This window comes from Odocoileus virginianus, chromosome 12 (assembly GCF_023699985.2).
Source record: "Odocoileus virginianus isolate 20LAN1187 ecotype Illinois chromosome 12, Ovbor_1.2, whole genome shotgun sequence".
Lineage (NCBI taxonomy): Eukaryota > Metazoa > Chordata > Mammalia > Artiodactyla > Cervidae > Odocoileus > Odocoileus virginianus.
Window position 1 is genome coordinate 7066383 of NC_069685.1, and position 23766 is coordinate 7090148.

At 37.8% G+C, this 23766-nt stretch overlaps 1 protein-coding gene across 5 annotated transcripts in view; it reads left to right on the forward strand.

Moving 5' to 3' along the window:
• The window catches only part of LRBA (LPS responsive beige-like anchor protein), a 720084-nt gene that overhangs the window by 544256 nt on the left and 152062 nt on the right, over positions 1-23766 (forward strand). For all 5 annotated transcript variants that reach the window (XM_070474768.1, XM_070474770.1, XM_070474771.1 and 2 more), the window contains exon 47: positions 19906-20058. In XM_070474768.1, coding sequence (XP_070330869.1) covers positions 19906-20058 — 153 coding nt within the window. The remainder of the gene's footprint in view (positions 1-19905; positions 20059-23766) is intronic.

A 23766-nucleotide genomic window follows, 5' to 3' on the forward strand; every position in this document is an offset into this window, starting at 1 on the left:
TTTGATATCACAAATAATGTACTCTGAAATACTCTTGAAATTATATATCATCTTCCTCAAGGATCATTAATGGAAACAGGATAATTATCAATGGATAATTAGATAGCAATTAATCAGAATAGTTAACAGATTTAATAATTGTTTCTACTTCTAATCTCGAAGCTATGTCATTAATGAGCTCTTTGAGACATAATAAGAGATACAGACATATGAAAACATTGATAAGACTGACTTTCTATTAACAAACTGAAGACTTAACTAAAAATTTTTCTGAATTTCTAGATTCCCTCTTTTGTTTTTTTTAAAGCATCTCATGACCAAATTATAACCTCATACTAAAGTTTGGTAATAGAAATGTAAACAAGAATGAAATCATAAATTTGAATTATTTTCTACTGCATAATAGAGGTAGTGGATATTTTCAACTTTCTACCTCTCTGTAGTAGACATTCCTACTTAATGCTTTTTTGGGAAGGAGATACGTGATCGATGTTTGTGGTTTTATTGTCTCTTTCTCCTAAATCTTTGCCTTTTTTCTGATGTTTCTTTAATTAGTGCATGTCTGGTTCCATTTTTCCGAAGATTTTCTTTAAAATACCTCATTTGTAATAAAAAATAAATCCACTCAAAACAGCTATAGCATTAAAAAAACAAGTCCCCCCAAACCATATGAACTTTACCTTTCTCTTTCCTTATTTTTCTACTTAACTCTTGTTTCTTCACAAATAATGACTCAAATTCATTTTGCTTCTGTTTGAATGTCCCAACAGACTTTGATTAAAAACAGCCCCAATTACTAAAAAACTACTAGAATTTCAGTTCTTGCTATTGTGCTACTTGACTTTTAGCTTCCTAGCCTACTTATATAGGGCATCTAAATGAAGAAGTAGAGTACAAGGATAAGGGAGAAGTTGTGTTGTTTTTTAACATTCTTTTTTAATGTGTACCATTGATTGTTTCAAGTCTTTGCTGAATTTATTATAATATTGCTTCTGTTTTATACTGTGGTTTTCTTAGCCATGGAGCATGTGAGATCTTAACTCCCCAACCGGGGATCAAACCCACACCCCCAGCTCTGCAAAGTCTTAACTGCTGGACCACCAGCGGAATCCTGGGAAAAGTTTTTTTTAAAGTAGAAGAATTAAAAATTCCAAGTGTCAGGTTGATGGGAGCCTGGTTAGAAATACTGTTTTATTCTTAACTACCATGTCCTTATGTTCAGATGCACAGAAATTTTCTTCAGGACTACCTTGGGTGAAACCAAGGGTGAAACTTGCTCTTCTAACCAATATGTACATTTTCCTCATTTTCTTTTATTTTTCTTTTTAAACCATAAAATATCTGTGAGGTAGATAGGACATTGATAAATTACTCCATTTTCTATATTGATAACCAGGTAATTTGGACCCTACAACTTAGTATACTTCCAAATGTAATACTCTGTAAAGTATACAGTGTATGTTTCAGTTCAGTCATTCAGTCGTGTGTGACTCTTTGCGACCCCATGAACTGCAGCACGCCAGGCCTCCCTGTCCATCACCAACTCCCAGAGTCCACCCAAGCCCATGTCCATTGAATTGGTGATGCCATCCAACCATCTCATCCTCTGTCACCCCCTTTTCTTCCGGCCCTCAATCTTTCCCAGCATCAGGGTTTTTCCAGTGAGTCAGCTCTTCACATCAGGTGGCCAAAGTATTGGAGTTGCAGCTTCAAAATCAGTCCTACCAATGAACACCAAGGACTGATCTCCTTCAGGATGGACTGGTTGGATCTTCTTGCAGTTTTAAGGACTCTCAAAAGTCTTCTCCAACACCACAGTTCAAAAGCATCAATTCTTCAGCACTTAGCTTTCTTTATAGTCCATCTCTCACATCCATACATGACCACTGGAAAAACCATAGCCTTGACTAGATGGACCTTTGTGGACAAAGTAATGTCTCTGCTTTTTAATATGTTGTCTAGATTGGTCATAACTTTCCTTCTAAGGAGTAAGCGTCTTTTAATTTCATGGCTGCAGTCACCATCTGCAGTGATTTTGGAGCCCCCAAAAATAAAGTCAGCCACTGTTTCCACTGTCTCCCCATCTATTTGCCATGAAGTGGTGGGACCGGATGCCATGATCTGAGTTTTCTGAATGTTGAGATTTAAGCCAACTTTTTGACTCTCTTCTTTCACTTTCATCAAGAGGCTCATTAGTTGTTCTTCACTTTTTGCCATCAGGGTGGTGTCATCTGCATATCTGAGTTTATTGATATTTCTCCCTGCAATCTTGATTCCAGCTTGTGCTTCCTCCAGCCCAGTGTTCCTCATGATATGCTCTGCATATAAGTTAAATAAGCAGGGTGACAATATACAGCCTTGACGTACTCCTTTTCCTATTTGGAACCAGTCTGCTGTTGTTCCATGTCCAGTTCTGACTATTGCTTCCTGACCTGCATACATGTTTCTCAAGATGCAGGTCAGGTGGTCTGGTATTCCCATCTCTTTCAGAATTTTCTACAGTTTATTGTGATTCACACAGTGGCATAGTCAACAAAGCAGAAGTAGATGTTTTTATGGAACTCTCTTGCTTTTTCGATGATCCAGCAGATGTTGGCAATTTGATCTCTGGTTCCTCTGCCTTTTCTAAAACCAGCTTGAACATCTGGAAGTTCACGGTTCACGTATTGCTGAAGCCTGGCTTGGAGAATTTTGAGCATTACTTTACTAGCATCTGAGATGACTGCAATTGTGTGGTAGTTTGAACATTCTTTGGCATTGCCTTTCTTAGGGATTGGAATGAAAACTGACCTATTCCAGTCCTGTGGCCACTGCTGAGTTTTCCAAATTTGCTGACATATTGAGTGCAGCACTTTCACAGCATCATCTTTTAGGATTTGCGTCAGCTGGAATTGCATCACCTCCACTAGCTTTGTTCGTAGTGATGCTTCCTAAGGCCCACTTGACTTCACATTCCAGGATGTCCGGCTCTAGGTGAGTGATCACATCATTGTGATTATCTAGATAGTGAAGGTCTTTTTTGTACAGTTCTTCTGTGTATTCCTGCCACCTCTTATTAATATCTTCTACTTCTGTTAGGTCCGTACCATTTCTGTCCTTTATAGAACCCATCTTTGCATGAAATGTTCCTTTGGTATCTCTAAGTTTCTTTTTTTTTTTTTTGGTATTTCTAATTTTCTATGGTTACATTGGTTATATTAATAGGCTGCTTAAAGAGCCTCCTTATAGTTGGTCCTTCTGTAATTGAAGAGGGATTTAATCATGTCTCTTTATATTTTACTTTTTGATCTTGCCTCTTCATGTTACATTCTAGCACTTTATAAAACATGTTGAATTATTATAATTAATGTGTTAAGAATGAATGTATTAAAGCACATTTAAATCACTATGATGGTATAAACATTTCATTAAGATACGATGTTGTATTTCAGATGGAATCATATTAATTATAGTCTGATCTTTATTTGTGTTGTCTTGTTAAGAGTTTTTAGAAATACTAAGGGATATGTTAAACAGTAAAGAGAGGATAGTGAAGTATGTGAGTGGGTGGTAGGAATCATTGTATTGAGTGGATTCTAAAGTATACCTTGCTGGATTAATATACATTCTCTAATGTTTCCATGAGGTTTTATAAAAATAAAAGATTGTGCGATAGATGGTTTATTTAAAGTTTTTCAGAAAAAAAGAATAACATGATAACATTTCTAGTACTTAACTTTTTTCCCTAAAGGTGAATTATCACTATGATATCTTAGGGTTCCTGTTTCTTGCATTATGCTAATACTTAGAGAATAGTTTTACTGAAAAATAAAGGCTACTCCTAAGAAATAAAGATTAAAATACTCTCATTTATTTCAGAGAAGAAAGAGACATTATTAGATTTTACTAAAGCAGTCTTTTACTTTTCGCATGTTTTACCATTTTTGAATTTGGGATATCTTTTGTATTTCTATGCATCATTGGTGGATCCATTTCAGATCTGACCCTCAATGATACTTTTTATTCCGTTTGGATAAAAAGTTCAGAAGTGTTGATCAGTTCTCTAGGCTTACCACACTGTCCAATAGACATGTAACATCAATCATAACTATGATCACATACATAATTTTAGATTTTCTTATAGCCACATGTTAAAAAGTCAAAAGGATTATGTGAAATTGATTTTAAGAATGTATCCAACCTGATACACCGAAAATATTTTTATTTCAACATGTAATCAATATAAAATTATTAATTAGATATTTTGCATTCTTTTTCTTTATATACTAAATCCTCTTTGAGATCCGGTGTGTGTTTTATATTTACAACAAGTCTGTCTTTGGACTAACCATATTTCAAGTGTTTAATGGCCACTATAATTAGTGGCTTCCCCATTAGGCAGTGCAAACTTAGGGCATTGTTTCAGCATCCCACGGAGAGATAGCTTTCTGCTTATAGAAGGAAGATTTCCTTCATCCTCTTTGAGCAGTGGTGTTTCTGACGGTATACTGCATCTAAATATGAACGGACAGGTAGTAGCAATAGTAGCTAGTCTTGAGGGCTGAGATAGAAAGTGCTAAAATTGGTTTGGAAAATCATCTCTGGGATAAATAGTAATTTAAAATCTTGCAGCGAGAGCTTGTGTTTCAAGTCTTAAAGAAACACTTATGTTTAGAAAGTGAGGTACAAAATAGATTACTGTCTTCAGCATGAACCATTATGACCAGGTTTTGTGGAGCAACTAAGACTCGTAAAGCTCGCATCAATTCCATAAGGCAATCACATCTGAACATTTAGGCAGAAAGCTAAGCTTTTCTAGGTAGTTCATTGCCACTGATTTCCCTCCCTCTCTCCAGGCAGCATACTCATTTCAGGCACTTTTAGTGTCAGTAAATTTAATGTAATGATTAAATACCATCTGACTTGCTGCAGTTTGAAATCTTTTTCTTCTCTCCTATAGAAGTGATTGACAAATCAGGGCTGGAAAGTGGAAGGAGTCATAAATGTCACTTAGGTTCATAGTTTCGGAGTGGGAACAGGAGTAAGTGGATCTAAAATGGAGATTATTGGCGACACTTTTCTAGGAGCTCAGAATTTAGTACAAAAATATATCTTAATAGGAGAATAAGAAGTCTGGTAGAATCCTAAGACAGCATTTATGTTTCAAGTTCTTATTTTGAAGTTTATGCCCTGGTTGTGATACAGCACCAAATGAGACAGAGTTGCCTTCAGGAAACTTGTGCACTAAAGGGAATGCTGACAATAAGAGCATCTCAGCAATTCAGTGTGATAGAGGCGCTGTGGAGACGTGAAGAGAAGGGAGAGGAAAGAGGCAATCCCCGGCCTGGCCTGTCGTGAGGTACCTCATGAGCTTTGGTAAAGAGGCTGGACTTTATCCTGGGGGTAGCAGGGGAGTGCTGGAAAGCGTCAGGCAGAGGGGATGTGGTGGTTTTCGTAGTCGCTGTGACTGGTGTTTGAACATGTATTACACCATGAGCAGGAGTGGAAACAGTAAGTAAGCTGTTAAAGTAATGTGGTGAGAGGCAATAGAGGCTTCACTCAGTCCCGGCAATGTTACTAGAGAAATGTGGGTGAATTGGAGAACACTTAAAAGATGAGAACAGTTAGGATTTGGTGACTGATTTGTCTCCTAAGATGAGAGAGAAATGAAGTTTGACTTGGACATGTATGTAGAGAATTTAGTTAGGGAGCAGTGATCTAGCTCCCTGCCTTGAGTCAGAAAACTTCCTATGACAGGTGAATTCAACTCCGTGCAAACACATTTAGTTAAGCCAGTATTTATTGATAATATCATCATATAAAAATGTATGTGACAGTACAGAGCATTTAGTATTAAAAGGATAAAATAAACGGTTCTTTACATCACATATCTCCAGGTGAGAACAACATATACATAAAACTATGTTTTAATACAAGCTAGACAGTTATAAGTATTATAGTAAGATATACAGGGTACTCGGGGCTGGTGCACTGGGATGACCCAGAGGGATGGGATGGGGAGGGAGGGGGGTGGGGGTTCAGGATGGGGGACACATGTACACCCATGGGTGGTTCATGTCAATGTATGGCAAAACCGATACAATATTATAAAGTAATTAGCCTCCAATTAAAATAAATTAAATTTAAAAATAAATAAATAAAAGATTACAAAGAAATAGTTAGTTGAAAACAATAAAATTAATTGTAAAAAAAAAAGATATAAACAAAATGGAATTAATTCTTCCTGGAGGAAGTGGGCTGTGAATGACTTCATAGGGTAAGTGGTATTCAAGCTGTATCTTAAAGGTTGTGAGAGAGTCTCCTGTCTCCCAGATTTACATCTCTAGCATGTGCCTTTCTCCTGGTCTCTGACTTGCTCCTCATCTCCCTCCCACGCGTAACACATGCAGAGCCAAATCCCCGGCCTCCGCTCCCTTAAGCCCGCTCTTCTCAGCTCCCCCTCTTAGTAAATGGTTTCCTGGTTGTGGGCAAAAGCTAGGGTCCTTGCAGGGTACGCCCCTGCAGTGACTGCCCCGCCCTCCCAAATCCTGTCACCCCTTGGCCACTTTGTACCGTTTGCCCCCTGGTCCACTCTGTTTTAGCCAGACGGGACCTCCTAGCTGTTCCTCACAAACTCCACCCAGAGCATTTGCTTTTCATTTCACCTGAAAAGTCCCTGCAGACATCCTTCAGCATTAATTTTTCAGCCATTTCAAGTCTTTGCTCAGGTATCATCTTCTTAGGAAAGCCTTCTCTGTCCTCTTTATTTGAAAGTATGTCCCTCAGCCCGTGCAGTTAACTCATTTCTCAGCGCTGTGTTTCTTTAGTCACTTACCACCTGACATGCGTGTCCTTACTGTTTATTATTTACATCTTATCCTACTGAAACATGAGCTCCATAAGAGCATGACTTTGGACTGTTTGCTCATTGGTTTACCCCTAGTGCTTAAAACTGTGCCTGGAAAATAGTAGGCCCTAAATTAAAGATTATTAAATTAATGCTTTGATAAAGTGTATTCTGACCAAGGAAAATGACACAAACAAAATTCAGAGAAAATACTTAGCACATTGCGGAATGCTTGTTTGCTAATTGGTCTTACATCCTTAGTATGTAGGAACCACAGAAAGGGAAAAACACTGAAAGGCAACTGTGGTCTGATATGAAGGCCCTCAGTAATATGAGGATACTTTTCATTTCTCAGTCCATGGGATCTCTGGCAAGCTACTCAACTCTACCACTGGGGTACAAGACTACATGTATACAGACTTTGTTGCAATAAAATTTCATTTCTTAAACAAGTTGCAGCTTCTTGACCCCTGGGCTCTACTTTCCTATCCCCTGCTTTAGCCTATGAGGATTCATTTATGATTTTGCACTAGTTGTCTCTATTATAAAAAGAAAGTGCTTCGGCAGCAGTATGGAAAATAGATCCATGGAATGGGATAAACAGATGAGAATTTAGATGTGGGGAGAGATATTAAGATGCTATGGCAGTTAAAAGTAAAGACGATAAGAGCCTCAACTTGTTGAAGAGCTAAGGAGATGAGTTCAGGGGATAAGTTAAAAGTAATTCACCAGGATTTGGCACCTAGTTGACTGTTAAGGGATGGGAGGCATAAAGATGATTCTTTAGACTGGTGCCTAGATAAATAATTATTCTATGAATTATATTGAAGCTGATACATAGATCAAACATGTGAATTCAGTTTTGACACATAGATATATTTTCGGAATAACCAGAATACTATCACCCACTTCAGAATAGTGTCATAGGCCTGTAGGAGAAGAAATATTAGGTGATGCTTATCTTGAACTCCCTCAAAACAATTGTCTCGTCTCTTGATCTCCACTTAGCTCCTGCCATCTTCCAAGCCCACTCGAATCAAGCTTTCTTCTCCACTGCGTTATCAACATCAGTCTTGTCAGAATCACTGATGAGTGGCCTTGTTGTTGTTGTTCAGTCGCTCAGTTGTGTCTGACTCTTTGTGACCCATGGACTGCAGCATGCCAGGCTTTCCTGTCCTTCACCATCTCCCGGAGTTTGCTGAAGCTCATGTCCATTGAGTCAGTGATGCCATCCAAGCATCTTGTCCTCTGTTGCCCCCTTTTCCTCCTGCCTTCAATCTTTCCCAGCATCAGGGTCTTTTCCAGTGAGCCAGCTCTTCGCATCAGGTGGCCCAAGTATTGGAGCTTCAGCTTCATCAGTCCTTCCAATGAATATTCAGGGTGGATTTCCTTTAGGATTGACTGGTTTGATCCTTGCTGTCCAAGGGAGTCTCAAGAGTCTTCTCCAACACCACAGTTTGAAGGCATCAATTCTTTGGTGCTCTGTCTTCTTTATTGTTCAGCTTTCACATCCATACATGACTGCTAGAAAAACCATAGCTTAGACTATACAAACCTTTGTCAGCAAAGCAGTGTGTCTGCTTTTTAATACTCTAAGTTTTTCATAACTTTTGTTCCAAGGAGCCATTGTCTTTTAATTTCATGGTTGCAGTCACTGCCTGCAGTGATTTTGGAGCCCAAGAAAATAAAGTCTGTTGCTGTTTCCATTGTTTCGCCATCTCTTTGCCTGAAGTGATGGAACTGGATGCCATGACCTTCATTTTTTGAATGTTGAGTTTCAAGCCAGCTTTTTCACTCTCCTCTTTTTCACCTTCAACAAGAGGCTCTTTAATTCCTCTTTTGCTTTCTGCCATTAGGGTGGTGTCCTCTGTATCTCTGAGGTTATTGATATTTCTTCGGGCAATCTTTACATGTTATCAAATGCAGATTTTCTGTTCTCGTGGTACTTGATCTGCATTATTATTGACACAATTAATTGATTCATTTTCCTCATAACATTTCCTTTGCTTGGTGAAGGAGCCACCTACCTTCTCTTGACTATCTTCTTTTCTCCATCTCGTTACTGGATTATCTTGTTTTCACACCATAAATTACTGGCGTACCTTTTGTCTTGTCTTTAGATCTCTTTTGTGTCCACATTTGCTCCTTGGGTGATCACACCTCGCCTCTTGGCTCTCCCCTGAATTCTAGAGCTGTGTATCTAGTTCCCTTTGAGCTATGTGTATGTTTAGAGATGTTTTACACTGAACATGTCCAATATCAAACTCTGTACTTCCCTGTTACTCTCCTTTCCACCCTGAAGAAAAAGCCCCATTCGGTACCGGCCTTTGCCATCCCAGTGAAAGATAGCACTGTTTACCAAGTTTGCTCAGCCCTTTAGAAACCTTGGAATCTTTGTTCCTCCCAGACACACACACGCCTCATTGCTCATCTAATCAACCTGCAGAATATGTGTAGAACCTGACATGTATCACCACGTCCATCACTAGGACCCTTGTGCAAGTGGCTATAAATTCTCACTTCACCTGCTCCCCATGTGAGGTTTTCTCTACACAGCAGGGAGAATAATCTTTTTGTTTTTTAAGTCAGATCATATCCTGTGCTCCCATCCATCCAGTGACCGCTTATGTAGCTTAGACCAGAGTTCAGGTCTTGCTGTAGGCCTGTGTTGTTCCGTTGCTTCACTGATGACGCCTGTCTTTACTGTACTGTAGACTCACTGCCTTTGTTGTGGTTCCTCTTCAAAAGTGCCAAGCCTACTCCTGTTTTGGTGGCTTTGCATGTAATGTTCTCTCTGCCACAACCACTTTTCCAATTTATTTACTTATTTTTCATTCAGGTCTCTGCTCAAATGTCACCTCCTCAGAGTGGATTTGCCTGAACTCTCTCTCTGAAATAACACTGCCCAACCACCATCATTTTCTATTCCTTTATCTTGCCTTTCTTTTTTTTTAACATAATGCTTGCCACCATTTGACATGATACATATATTAGTTTGTTTATTTCATATCTCCGTAGCTAGAGCTCTGTGAAGGTGGGGACTTTCTGTTTTGTTCACTTGGTAACCTCAACATTTAGAACAATGCCTTGCATTTAGTTAGAAATCAATAAATATTGGTTGAATGAATGAATGAGTAGATATAAATATATCAAGAAAAGAGGTGTCAGTGAAAAAGCGTGGGATAGATAGGTCATTTGAGGAGAAAAAGGAGAGTGTCTGGCCATTTCCACCAGAAGGGCACAGCAAAATGCAGTGGGTAGGTACTTCACTAGGGCTCCCGGCGTCTCATATTTTAGGACAGGCTTATCTCTGCGCAGGAGAACTGGTAGCTGAATATCATCTGCTGACCAAGAGTTGTTAATACTTCAGTTTCCTACAGTTTTAACAATTAAGGCACACTGAGTTTTTACTCATGCACCTTTACAAAAGAAGTCCATAATGGCATCTTGCTACTGACCGTATCTTGGATATTCAATTTAAAAATCTATCTTACAACTTTCTGTGTATCATTAGTGATGAATGCAAAATTTTATTGTTATGAAATCAGTAAGATCAGTATAGCATATTCCATACTTAAATAGAATGCGATTAAATCCTAGGAGTTTACTAAATAGTATTTTAAAAATAAATGGCCATCAGTAGTAGTATACAGAATTGGTTTTAGCTTTAATAACCCTTAAAGGTATTAAATGTGTATCTGTTCGTTAGAAGTAATAATACAAAATAGAGATGATCAGAAAACAGTCTTGTGTGTGTGCTGTGAGATTTGTTAAACATGAGACCTTTGACTTGCCCTCCACTACTTCAGAAACCCCAGGGGCTGTGATCTAAAGATAAGTTAGATTTCTTTTCTCCTCTATCAGCATGTCTTCTACCATAATACATTCCACAGATGCTGATAGCATCAGCGTTAGAGCCATTTATAAGAAAATGTTTAGCTACAGTTAGTAGAACATAATTGCTGGATATGTATTTCTTGGAGTATTTGTCAAGAGAAAAAGCTTAAGTTAGGGTGACTTGATAGTTTTATTTTCTTCATCTATTTGTCCTGTTTTCAAACAAACTTTTAAATAATTCAGAATTTTAATAATGCTAAAAGAAAGTAAAATTAGAATCTTACCCTTTTCAAGACCTCCTTTGTACATTTCCGATGCATGTATCTCCCTCCCTCCCTTCCTCCTTATCTCCTTCCCTCCTCTTCTTACTTTCTCTTCATTCTGCCCCTTCCTTCTCCCCCCCTCTCTCTCCCGCTCTCTTTTTCTTCCTTCTCTCTCCCTCTCCCTCTCTTTCTCTCTTCCTTCCTTCTGTTTTTTTGGCAGTCTCTCTTTCAGTTTCTCTCTGTTTCACATCCACATTAGAGTGAGCTCCAGCTCTCTTACTTCTCTTGTAACACACACACTCTAACGGAACTGTGTTTTTGTTCATCCTTGTTTTTGTACATAGCTTATAAATTTGTTAATTTAACCACATCTTTTTAACCCTTTTCTTTTTCATGCATGAGTAAGTTAAATGATATACCTATGTACTAATATTTTTTTCTTACTGAACTTTGTACTCTTGTGTCTACAATGAACCATTTTTTTGTTCTTGTTATTCTTTGACAAAAAGTACTTGAGAAACTGAATATTTTTCTTCTTATGCTACTCACATACTAGACAGAAAAAAAAAAAAACTTTTTTTAAGCACTTAGAAAATGTTCCTATCTTCCTGAATTATAAAAATGTACACAGGTCAACTGTAGTTTGTTTTTTGAATTAGTGTCTTATGTTTTTGTTCAGTGGAAAAATATAAATTGTTCATTAATATATTTTAGATACTGGTGTTAACTGTTCTTCCCCATACTTAAAGCAATATGTATGTATTTTATAACTTGCTCCAGAAAAGATTTACGGTGGATGTTTTATTTCCATCTTCTGGCAGTCACTGCTTACCTATTATTTGCATCATTAATGTCCATTATCTCTCCCCAAATTACACTGTCCTGGAAGATAAGCATCTGAAACAGCAAAAGATACAGCGAAGATGTCCAGTCCAAATCTGCAGGTTAAAAAAATGTGTTTGAAAGCAGGAAAATGCTATAAAGTATTGAGAGTATTCATCCTAAAATGAGACATGTGAAGCTATGCTGTCTTTGTTAGTAAAAATAAATAAATCTGTTTTAAATGTGATAGCTATTTAGTAGGAACTATTAAGTCTCAAATACTTTTGTGGTCGTATTTACTTTTACAAGTAAATTTTGTTAAATGCCCTTAGGATTATGTTAAATGCTCTTAAGAATGTCTGTTATCACTGAGTTACCTGTTGGCTTTAAGAATCAGGCATGTCAAGTCTCTAATTTGGGATTGTTATCAGGGGTGTATTAATGACGATGATAATAATAATAATAGTAAGATCTTCTGTGCTTGTAGGATTCTGTATTATCTCATATTAGCCTCACGATAACCCTGTGCTTTATAAATGGCACTGAGGTAACTGAGGCTGCCCTGCTGACTCAGATGGTAAAGCGTCTGCTGGCAGTGTGGGAGACACAGGACTGATGGCTGTTTGAGAAAATCCTCTGGAGAAGGGAGTGGCGATCCACTCCAGTGTCTTGCCAGGAGCATTCCATGGACGCAGGAGCCTGGTGGGCTACAGTCCATGGGGTTGCAAGGAGTCAGACACGACGGAGTGACTATACTTTCAAGGGCTAGAAAAGTTAAATTAAAACCATGTGACCAGTAACTTGAATAGACAGTATATAGTCTAAACTTCTGCTTTCACATCAGTATCCCCAAAGTAGTGCACATTACATTGGTTACCTTGCTGTCATGCTTATATTTGACTTGTCAGGATTTCATATTTTAACAAAAAGGGAAAAAATATTGAACTTCAGTTGTGAAGTAGCATCTTTGTTCTTACTTCAGTTTTGATTACCTTATTTCTTTGGATTAAAAGACTAATGTTTGTCATGGTTGCCCGGGTATTATTGAAGTGATGGTTTTAATTCAATGGATAGAACTGGTGACTATTAGAGGGCGAATCGCACAGCCTTGCTACAGAGGCCATTCATATCAATGCGGACCGCACCTCAGTAAAGAAAACCAAACGTATGTGTGGTCACAACCAATCCTTGTCATTATGCCATGAAAGCCTGGGGATTTGTGATCAAAGCAACGGGCTTATCCTTAACTGTGGTGTAACCTCTGGTTGAACCTTTCAAGCTTTTATTCTAAGAGATGATACACTATATTTTGACCATGTTACTTACCTCTAAGACCTATCCACCTAATTAAGTGATAGAGATTAAAATCATTGTCAGCAAGTCAAAAGAAAATGTGAATTGTAAATATCTCTGTCTTCTGTCAGTGTTGTTTACTTATCATTTTCCACTGATGTTTTAAAGAATTGCTGAACATGTGTTTTTTATCCAGAGCTGAATGTTCTGTCCTGATGAATATAAAACATACTTCACTTTGTAAGTGTACGATAGAAGTATTAGAGAGATGTAATCTTTGACTCTGTCACTAAATTTCATCTGTCAAAGGAGATAATTCTGAACTGTAATATTTAGTGTTATATCAAGGCATGGTTCTTAGAAAGATGCTTTTAGGATTTAGATGGAATTCTGCATGTAACTTGACTGTCATTATCATCCATAGTAAAATTTAGGCAGTATACATACTTACTTGTTTCTTTGGTTTCATGTTGGTGTACCTCAGTTGAGTTCAGCTGTTTATTTTCTATTACGAGGATATTCAACTTTCATCAACTGATTTACTTTTGCAGATCTCCTTATAGTGAGATATATTTTCACTATATGTTTTCAGTATATATACTTTTTTACTTAATTGTCTTTAATTGATGATGTCCTTTATACTATATTAGGTACTTCATAATCTTTCTCTTCAGTTTTAATTTATTAGAAACATGTGTCCATTTTTAAATTATCTCCTGTCCCATGTATATAGTCCTCTCCAAACCAACTGAATAGTTCTTCATTGATCATTGAAAACAAATGGTATATGCATGTTTCAGTCTCTGTACCTCTTCTTAGATATTCCCCTTGTCAGGACTGTTCTTGTCTTTCCCTTCTGCTATTTATCTGTGATTGTAACTACCATTCTTTAATCAGAAGAATGCACTACCATTCTTCAACGGATTTTCACTGAATATCTAAATGTGCCACTTACTCTGTCTAGGCTTTGGAGGTGTAGCAAGACACATAGAGTCCTTAATCTCCTGGAGCTGTCGATTTAGAGTGAGCAATATAGTTTGATGAGTGTTGTAATAGGAAATACAGTATATTAGTTCTCCTCAGAACTTTTTCTGACAACCCCAACTTTTAGGCATCCTTTTTTCTTTTGAATTTCTAGAAGGTTGTTAGTGCTTATAACCAATTTACTCCCAATTAATATATCCTTTCACTGTTTAGGAATTTGTATCTGTGATCTGTAAAGGGGAAGTAACATTTATGTCTCCATATCCCAGATCCTAACACACTTCTTTGTAGAGTAAAAATGAAGTGAATTTCTTTGTGATTGTGACTGCTATATCACTTCATATCTATCTGATGCTTATGTCAATGAACATCAAAGAATCAAGTAACGGGAACTTTAAAAAAGTTTTACTCTGCTCATTATAATGAGTTCTATCATTTTGTTTCCTGGAAATAATTGTGAGTGAATATATTGGTACCGTTTTATTATTTAAATACAGTTGACTCTTGAACAACATAGGTTTGAACTGCATGGGTCCACTTATCTCTGGGTTTTTTCCAATAGTAAATACTGTAGTACTACCCTGTCCAGGATTTGTTGAATCCATGGACTCAGAGCCGCCTAAGCAGGACACAGAGGAACTGCAGATATGAAGTACCAGTGTTTGACTGGATGAAGGGGTGGTGGTGTTCAGTTGCTAAGTCATGTGCCACTCTTTGCGACCCCATGAACTGCAGCACGGCATACTTCCCTGTCCTTCACTGTCTCCCTGAGTTTGCTCAAATTCATGGATATTGAGTCAGTGATGCCATCCAACCATCTCATCCTCTGTCGCCCACTTCTCCTCTTGCTCTCAGTCTTTCCCAGCATCAGGGTCTTTTCCAGTGAGCCGGCTCTTCACATCAAGTGAACCAAGTACTGGAACTTCAGCACCAAACCTTCCAGTAAATATTCAGGGTTGATTTCCTTTAGGTTTTGATCTCCTTGCAGTCTAAAGGACTCTCAAGCGTCTTCTCCAACACTACAGTTCAAAAGCACCAATTTTTTGGCATTCAGTCTTCTTTATGGTCCAACTCTCACATCAATACATGACTACTGGAAAAACTGTAGCTTTTACTATATGGACTTTTGTCGGCAAAGTAATGTCTCTGCTTTTTAATACACTGTCTAGGTTTGTCATAGCTATTCTTCCAAGGAGCAAGCATCTTTTAATTTCGTGGCTGCAGTCATCATTTGCCTTGGGAGCCCAGAAAGTGAAATCTGACACTGTTTCCACATTTTCCCCATCTATTTGCCATGAAGTGATAGGACCGGATGCCATGATCTTCGTTTTTTTGAACCTTGAGTTTTAAGCCAGCTTTTTCACTCTCCTATTTCACCTTTGTCATAAATCTCTCTTTAGTTCCTCTTTACTTTCTATCATTAAAGTGGTATCATCTGCATATCTGAGGTTGTTGATATTTCTCCCAGCTTGTGATTCATCCACCCCAGCATTTCACGTGATGTACTCTACGTATAAGTTAAATGTGTTTTCCAAGGATCAACTGTATAAATTTAAGTCCATAACCACTAACTCAAGTATATAAGAGATGTCCTCATTTGAATTCAGATCTTCATATCTGGCTAGTTGGAAATTTATTCACAGTCATTAGATGGTTAGGACAAAGGCCTCCTTTTCCAAGGCTTGAATGAGATACAGGCTTATGTGGTACCTAAAAAAATTGGCTTTCACATCTTCAGTTCATCTTTTTCACTAGTAATATATCCTTATTGTCTAGGATGTATGGTCTTTTGGAAGCTGGCAGCTCTGCTGATTATCCAAGCTTGAGTTAAATATTTGTTGATGCCAAAAGCCCTGGTGCCACGTAACTGGCTTAGCTAAGTGCACCATCATGGAGCCTGTGTGCAGGTGGGCAGATTGTTCTCTTTGTAAGGGTGCTTGACTGAAGGAAAGAAGAGAAGCCCAAATCTACCTATACTGCACTCACCAAACTGAGTTCTCTCGTGGCTGAATTAGCCCTGAAAGATTGCTTTTTTCTCATTCGTATAGAGGCACCATATGAACAAGTTGCGATTCTGATTACCACTTACCATCCCCTAGGTTCCAGACTAACCTCTGTATCCCCTCCCCTTCTCCTTTGGCTGACAGAACACTGACTACCAATTTTGAGAAGCTTGGTTCCCTAATTCTGGGGAAAATCTCTCTTTCATTTCTCTCTTTTAAAAAATACTCACCCTTGACACTACTTCTCCTGGACATTTTACGTAATCTCCTGTTTGCTTAGACTTGCACAAAAGACAGAAAAAAGGGATGTTTTCAGGAGGCCTCTTCTCTGGACCCTGCTAATATTCTGGAAATGCCTGACAACTGTCTTGGAATTGAAAGGATGTATAGAGTGGGAGATTGAGAAGTAAAAAGAAGCATAACACAGAATTCCCATCCCTGTAAATTTCAAGTGAAATATTAAGCCTAATTTTTATTTGTTTTACATTTTTGTTTTCTGTTTAAACATTTTGTTTTGTATTGGGGAATAGCCAGTTAACAAACACTGTTGTGATAGTTTCAGGTGAAGAGCGAAAGAACTTAGCCACACATGTACATGTATCCATCCTCCTTCAAAGCCCCCTCCCATCCAGCCTGCCACATAACATTGAACAGACTTCCATTAATTTTTAATTGATAAATTTTACAATTTTAATTTTGAGTATCTTTATAGCATCCTTTATACAAAATTTATAGGGTATCTATAGGCTTCCCTGGTGGCTCAGAGGTTAAAGCGTTTGCCTGCAGTGCAGGAGACCCGGGTTTGATCCCTGAGTTGGGAAGATCCCCTGGAGAAGGAAATGGCAACCCACTCCAGTATTCTTGCCTGGAGAATCCCGTGGAGGGAGAAGCCTGGTAGGTTACAGTCCATGGGGTCACAAAGAGTTGGACACAACTGAGCGACTTCACTTTGATACTTTGATCTTTAGTAGGAAATCACAAATAAAGTCTATGGTAATTATGGAAATTGATAAGTTTTTACCTCCCTCCCAGCATTATAGAAATTATACAACTGAAAGTTTAACATGGTCCAGTCATATCTTTTATTAAAAATTTCTTGTTTATTTTATATGTAATTTTGCTCTATCTTATTTTGACATAAATTAACTAAATTTACATTTAGGGTAAGGGTTTCCCTGGTGGTTCAGAAGATAAAGAATCTACCTGCAATACAGGCAAGACAAGTTCGATCCCTGGGTCGGGAAAATCCTCTGGAGAAGGAAATGGCAACCCACTCCAGTATTCTTGCTTGGAGAATTCCATGGACAGAGGAGCCTGGCGGGCTACAGTCTATGGGGTAACAAAGAGTCAGACAGGACTGAGCAACCAACATACACAGACATACATACATATTTAGAGTAAGCTGTCAGTATTGAAGTTAGAAAATAAATTCATAATGAACTTATATGTTTAAATAAAATGGGCCAGGAACAAAATATATTTCTGTTAATTGAATTTAGAACTTGTAAAAGAACCAACAAAGAGCATTTATGTTTTGAGCAAATATATTTTTGTCAGTTTATTTAGCTAAATAAAATGAGAGATGTAGAAGATAGGGATAAACAAAAAAATCATAAGAACTTTGGTACTACATAAGGAGAATTAAAGATTTTATTTTTACGAAAATTGGTATGAAAGGTCATTTGTCCCCTTTCTGCTTTCTAGATATGGTCTCAAGAAAGAGTATATTTTTTGTATATTTTTACTGTGTAATATGTATCTCTGATTTATAATGCAGATGACTAATCTCCCAAATAAAAATTTGGGAGAAACCTAGCATCTAAAATTCAGCCATTATAATTGTTTTGACTCCTAGGAGAATTACTGCAGAAAAGCATAATGTGTATAAGAGGCAGAAGAAGGGTGACATCCTCTGTGAGAGTGTTAGGGTGAGGGTAGGGGTACACAAGTATTATAGCATACTTCAGCAAATTGATAGTTAGAAAGCGACATATCCATATATGAGTGAAAAAAATGGCCATGGAATAAGTTGTATCCAACTCTTTTGTGACCCCATGGACTGTAGCCTACCAGACTCCTCTGTCCTTGAATTTCCCAGGTGAAACACTGGAGTGGGTTGCCATTTCCTTCTCCAGGGGATCTTGCTGACCCAGGGATCAAACACACATCTCCTGCCTTCGCAGGCAAGTTCTTTACCACTGAGCTACCATCAAAGCGTGTGTGTGTGTGTGTGTGTGTGTGTGTGTATGTAACTTTTTTTCAGGAGAACTAATTTTCTTATCATGAAAAAATGGAAAGTTTTTGTGTACTTTTTAAAAAAAATGCTTAGAATATATGTTAAAAACATCTTTAAAATGTTTAGCACTGTGTATACTATATAAGTAGAGTCTATGCTTATTTGATGATTAAGTACAGAGGCTTTAATTACATAGAGTTAAATGTTGATCTAAATGTTTCTCTTAATTTCCAAATTTATCATAAATCAGCTATATAACCTTGGGCAAATTGCTTAAGTTCTTTGAGCCTTAGTTGATTCTTTAAATGGCGATGATACCATACCTTGTAAAACTGTTGTGAAGATTAAATGTGATGAATTATGAAGTTTAAATGTGATGTTTATTAAGAGTTTATTTTAGTACTCGACTCATCTCATGCAGTAAATGTTATTTAGCTCAAGCAAATTGAATATAGCTTTTTGTTGCATAAAATAGCACATATATGTCTTTTGTTAGACTTATATGCATCATTTTGGAGAAGTAAATAAAATTTTTGTATGATCACTGTGTCATTTTATTTATGATTAAACTTTTAATAGGATTCTTTCTTTTAAAATTTTTTCTTTGAGTTTAATTGTTCTTCAAGTTAGCGATCATGTGGTTGCCAGGCATTTGGAGGACAGGGCATTTCTGCCGCACTCAGTCAGTCGCTGCGACTGTAAACAAAGGATGTGCGACTCAGAGTCAAGCAGCATTCCACATGGGTGGTGGAGGCGATAACAGCTTAATTCCTGCTGAATCTTTTCTTTGCTCTCGTGAATTCATACTGACCTTGTCCAAAATCTGATGACCTCCCTATTTTACTCAACCATTTGGAAAGGCAGGCTGCCATAGCTGGCCCTGAGGGGGTAGCTGAAAGACCACTGAGTCACTGACCCATGTCAAGACTGGATTTCAAGTCTGATCTGTAGGACCTCTGAAATAATTATACATGGGGCTTATTGTACTCAGAAACCTAACTGGTTGCATTTTTGTGCTTATTAAGTATCTTGTTTAAGTGTTTTAAATGTCCTTATTTAAGTCATATTTAGTTTAATATTTCTCATGCAGGTCATTTTCTAGACTAATTATAAAGTTTGATTTTTTATCAGAGTTAGTGCCTTAAAACTAAACTTGAATGTTTCGAAATGTGAACAAAATATATCATTACACCATGGCTAACTTCATTGACTATCCTCCTGGTTCATGATGGACCAAAGCTTTTTAATGTTTATAAACATTTTGGTTTTTTATGGCAAAAATTACATATACCTAAACAAAAAAATTTAGTTTAAGCTGTTGTTAATATTGTGACATGTTAATCTCTGTTTATGTTTTCTAACCTCAAATATTACTCAAATGTTGGTATTTTAAGAGTTTTCAGGTTCTAAGAATTGTCATAAGGAGAGCATATGACCACCCAGTAAGGTGGTTTTTTAGACTTGGTTGGATGTGATCTGTCAGCCTGATAGAACTTTGTGATATAGCTGGGATATGAAAAAAAGAAAAAAATTTCCTATGTTTATTTTATTCTTCTGCATAATAGGAAATGTTTAGCTTTTTATAAATACCTTCAGTATTCCACAGTTTATAATATGACTTTGTCTTTTATTTTTATATAGGAGTTGATCCCTGAATTTTATTATCTCTCTGAGATGTTTGTCAACTTCAATAATTATAATCTTGGAGTAATGGATGATGGGACAGTAGTGTCTGATGTTGAACTTCCTCCTTGGGCCAAAACCTCAGAAGAATTTGTTCGCATAAACAGATTGGTAAGTAGGAATCATCTACTCTGTCTGTCATGAAACTTTTCTCAAACTGCATTTCATGTGTTGGTATAATCATTAACCCTTACTCTTCTGATCAAACTGTAGTTGATAGGGATAACTGAAAGTGACATGATAGTTTATAAATCTCTGTGTATACTTTATAAAATCTTATTGACGTGAAAGGTATAATGGTTTCTTTTAGGCAGAATTTAGGCTACTTTTATATGAGTGTGATGATTCAAGATTATAAGTGAAAGCTACAAGTGAATTTCTTAGAGAATGCTATGCTTTTTGAAACACGAGTTTCTTGTACCATTAGTAGTACGTAATTCTGTGTTCCAGGTTAGAAGGCCATTGAGCATTTTGACAATAGAAACAAGATTTTCAAATTATAACCTGTGTCTATCTTTTGAAGAAAAACTTCATGTAATATTTAGGATAGGAAAACTTTAAAATTTAAAGCACAGTCCTCACTGTGCTTACAAAACACTCTTAAGAATCCTCCACTGGACTCTTTAATGTTCCTGTTTTATGGGTTCTAGATTATTCTATACTAATAGGGCTTTTCCTTTTTGCCCTTAACTTTCATAAATGCTGGGAATCAGAAAGCCTTATTCTCAGTTTTTTAAAAGTAGTATCTTTATCTTCATACTAAAAATTGAATGTGAATTTCATTGTGTTTTTAAATTTACACCAATACAAAGAGAAAAATTTTTTTTTGGTACCACTAAGATGGTAGGCACTGAGAGTAGGCATCAGAGGGCAGACAGACTGCAGCCACAATCACAGACAACTAGCCAATCTTCACATGGACTGCAGCCTTGTCTACTCAATGAAACTATGAGCCATGCCATGTGGGGCCACCCAGGATGGACAGGTCATGGTGGACAGTTTTGACAAAACGTGGTCCACTGGAGAAGGGAACGGCAAACCACTTCCATATTCTTGCCGTGAGAACCCCATGAGCGGAATGAAAAGGCAAAAAGATGGGACAGTGAAAGAGGAACTCCCCAGGTCAGTCAGTGCCCATATGCTACTGGAGATCAGTGGACAGATAACTCCAGAAAGAATGAAGAGATGGAGCCAAAGCAAAAACAACACTCAGGTGTGGATGTGACTGGTGATAGAAGCAAGGTCTGATGCTGTAAAGGGCAGTATTGCATAGGAACCTGGAATGTTGGGTCCATGAATCAAGGCAAATTGGAAGTGGTCAAACAGGAGATGGCAAGAGTAAACGTCGACATTTTAGGAATCAGCAAATTAAAGTGGACTGGAATGGGTGAATTTAACTCAGATGACCATTATATCTACTACTGTGGGCAGGAATCCCTTAGAAGAAATGGAGTAGCCAGCGTGGTCAACGAAAGACTCCGAAATGCAGTACTTGGATGCAATCTCAAAAATGACAGAATGGTCTCTGTTCCTTTCCAAGGCAAACCATTCGATATTACAGTAATCCAAGTCTAGCTCTGACCAGTAATGCTGAAGAAGCTGAAGTTGAATGGCTCTATGAAGACTTACAAGACCTTCTAGAACTAACACCCAAAAAAGATGTCCTTTTCATTATAGGGGACTGGAATGCAAAACTAGGAAATCAAGAAACACCTGTGTAACAGGCAAATTTGGCCTTGGAGTACAGAATGAAGCAGGGCAAAGGCTTAATAGAATTCTGCCAAGAGAATACACTGGTCATAACAGATACCCTCTTCCAGCAACACAAGAGAAGACCCTATACTTGGACATCACTAGATGGCCAACACCGAAATCAGATTGATTATATTCTTTGCAGCCAAAGATGGAGAAGCTCTATACAGTCAGCAAAATCAAGACCGGGAGCCAATTTTGGCTCAGATCATGAACTCCTTATTGCCAAATTCAGACAAAAATTGAAGAAAGTAGGGAAAACCACTAGAGCATTCAGGTATGACCTAAATCAAATCCCTTATGACTATACAGTGGAAGTGAGAAATAGATTTAAGAGACTAGATCTGATAGACAGAGAGCCTGATGAACTATGGACGGATGTTCATGATATTGTACAGGAGACAGGGATCAAGACCATCCCTAAGGAAAAGAAATGCAAGAAAGCAAAATGGCTGTCTGAGGAGGCCTCACAAATTGCTGTGAAAAGAAGAGAAGCGAAAAGCAAAAGAGAAAAGGAAGGATATTCCCATCTGAATGCAGAGTTCCAAAGAATAGCCAGGAGAGATAAGAAAGCCTTCCTCATCAATCAATGCAAAGAAATACAGGAGAACAACAGAATGGGAAAGACTAGAGATCTCTTCAAGAACATTAGAGATGCCAAGGGAAGATTTAATGCAAAGATGGGTTCAGTAAAGGACAGAAATGGTATGGACCTAACAGAAGCAGAAGATACTAAGAAGAGGTGGCAAGAATACACAGAAGAACTGTACAAGAAAGATCTTCATGACCCAGATAACCATGATGGTATGATTACTCACCTAGAGCCAGATATACTAGAAAGTAAAGTCAAGTGGGCCTTAGGAAGCATCACTACAAACAAAGCTAGTGGAGGTGATGGGATTCCAGTTGAGCTATTTCAAATCCTAAAAGATGATGCTGTGAAAGTGCTGCACTCAATATGTCAGCAAATTTGGAAAACTCAGCAGTGGCCACAGGACTAGAAAAGGTCAGTTTTCATTCCAATTCCAAAGAAAGGCAATGCCAAAGAATGCTCAAATTAATCACACAATTGTAGTCATCTCACACGCTAGTAAAGTAATGCTCAAAATTCTCCAAGCCAGACTTCAGCAATCCATGAAGCGTGAACTTCCAGATGTTCAAGCTGGTTTTAGAAAAGGTAGAGGATCCAGAGATCAAATTGCTAGCATCCGTTGGATCATCAAAAAATGAGAGTTCTAGAAAAACATCTGTTTCTGTTTTATTGATTATGCCAAAGCCTTTGATATGTGGATCACAACAAACTGTGGAAAATTCTGAAAGAGATGGGAATGCAGACTACCTGACCTGCCTCTTGAGAAGTCCGTATAGGTCAGGAAGCAACAGTTAGAACTGTACGTGGATCAACAGACTGGTTCCAAATAGGAAAAGGAGTACGTCAAGACTGTATATTGTCACCCTGCTTATTTAACTTCTATGCAGAGTACATCATGAGAAACGCTGGGCTGGATGAAGTACAAGCTGGAATCAGGATTGCCGGGAGAAACATCAATAACCTCAGATATGCAGATGACACCACCCTTATGGCAAAAAGTGAAGAACAACTAAAGAGCCTCTTGATGAAAATGAAAGAGGAGAGTGAAAAAGTTGGCTTAAAGCTCAACATTCAGAAAACTAAGATCATGGCATGCCATCCCATCACTTCATGGCAAATAGATGGGGAAACAGTAGAAACAGTGGCAGACTTTATTTTCTTGGGCTCCAAAATCACTGTAGATGGTGATTGCAGCCGTGAAATTAAAAGACGCTCACTCCTTGGAAGGAAAGTTATGAACAACCTAAACAACATATTAAAAAGCAGAGATAATACTTTGCCAACAAAGGTCCATCTAGTCAAAGCTGTGATTTTTCCATTGGTCGTGTATGGATGTGAGAGTTGGACTATAAAGAAAGCTGAGCACTGAAGAATTGATGCTTTTGAACTGTGATGTTGGAGAAGACTCTTGAGAGTCCCTTGGACTGCAAGGAGATCCAACCAGTCCATCTAAAGGAGATCGGTCCTGAGTGTTC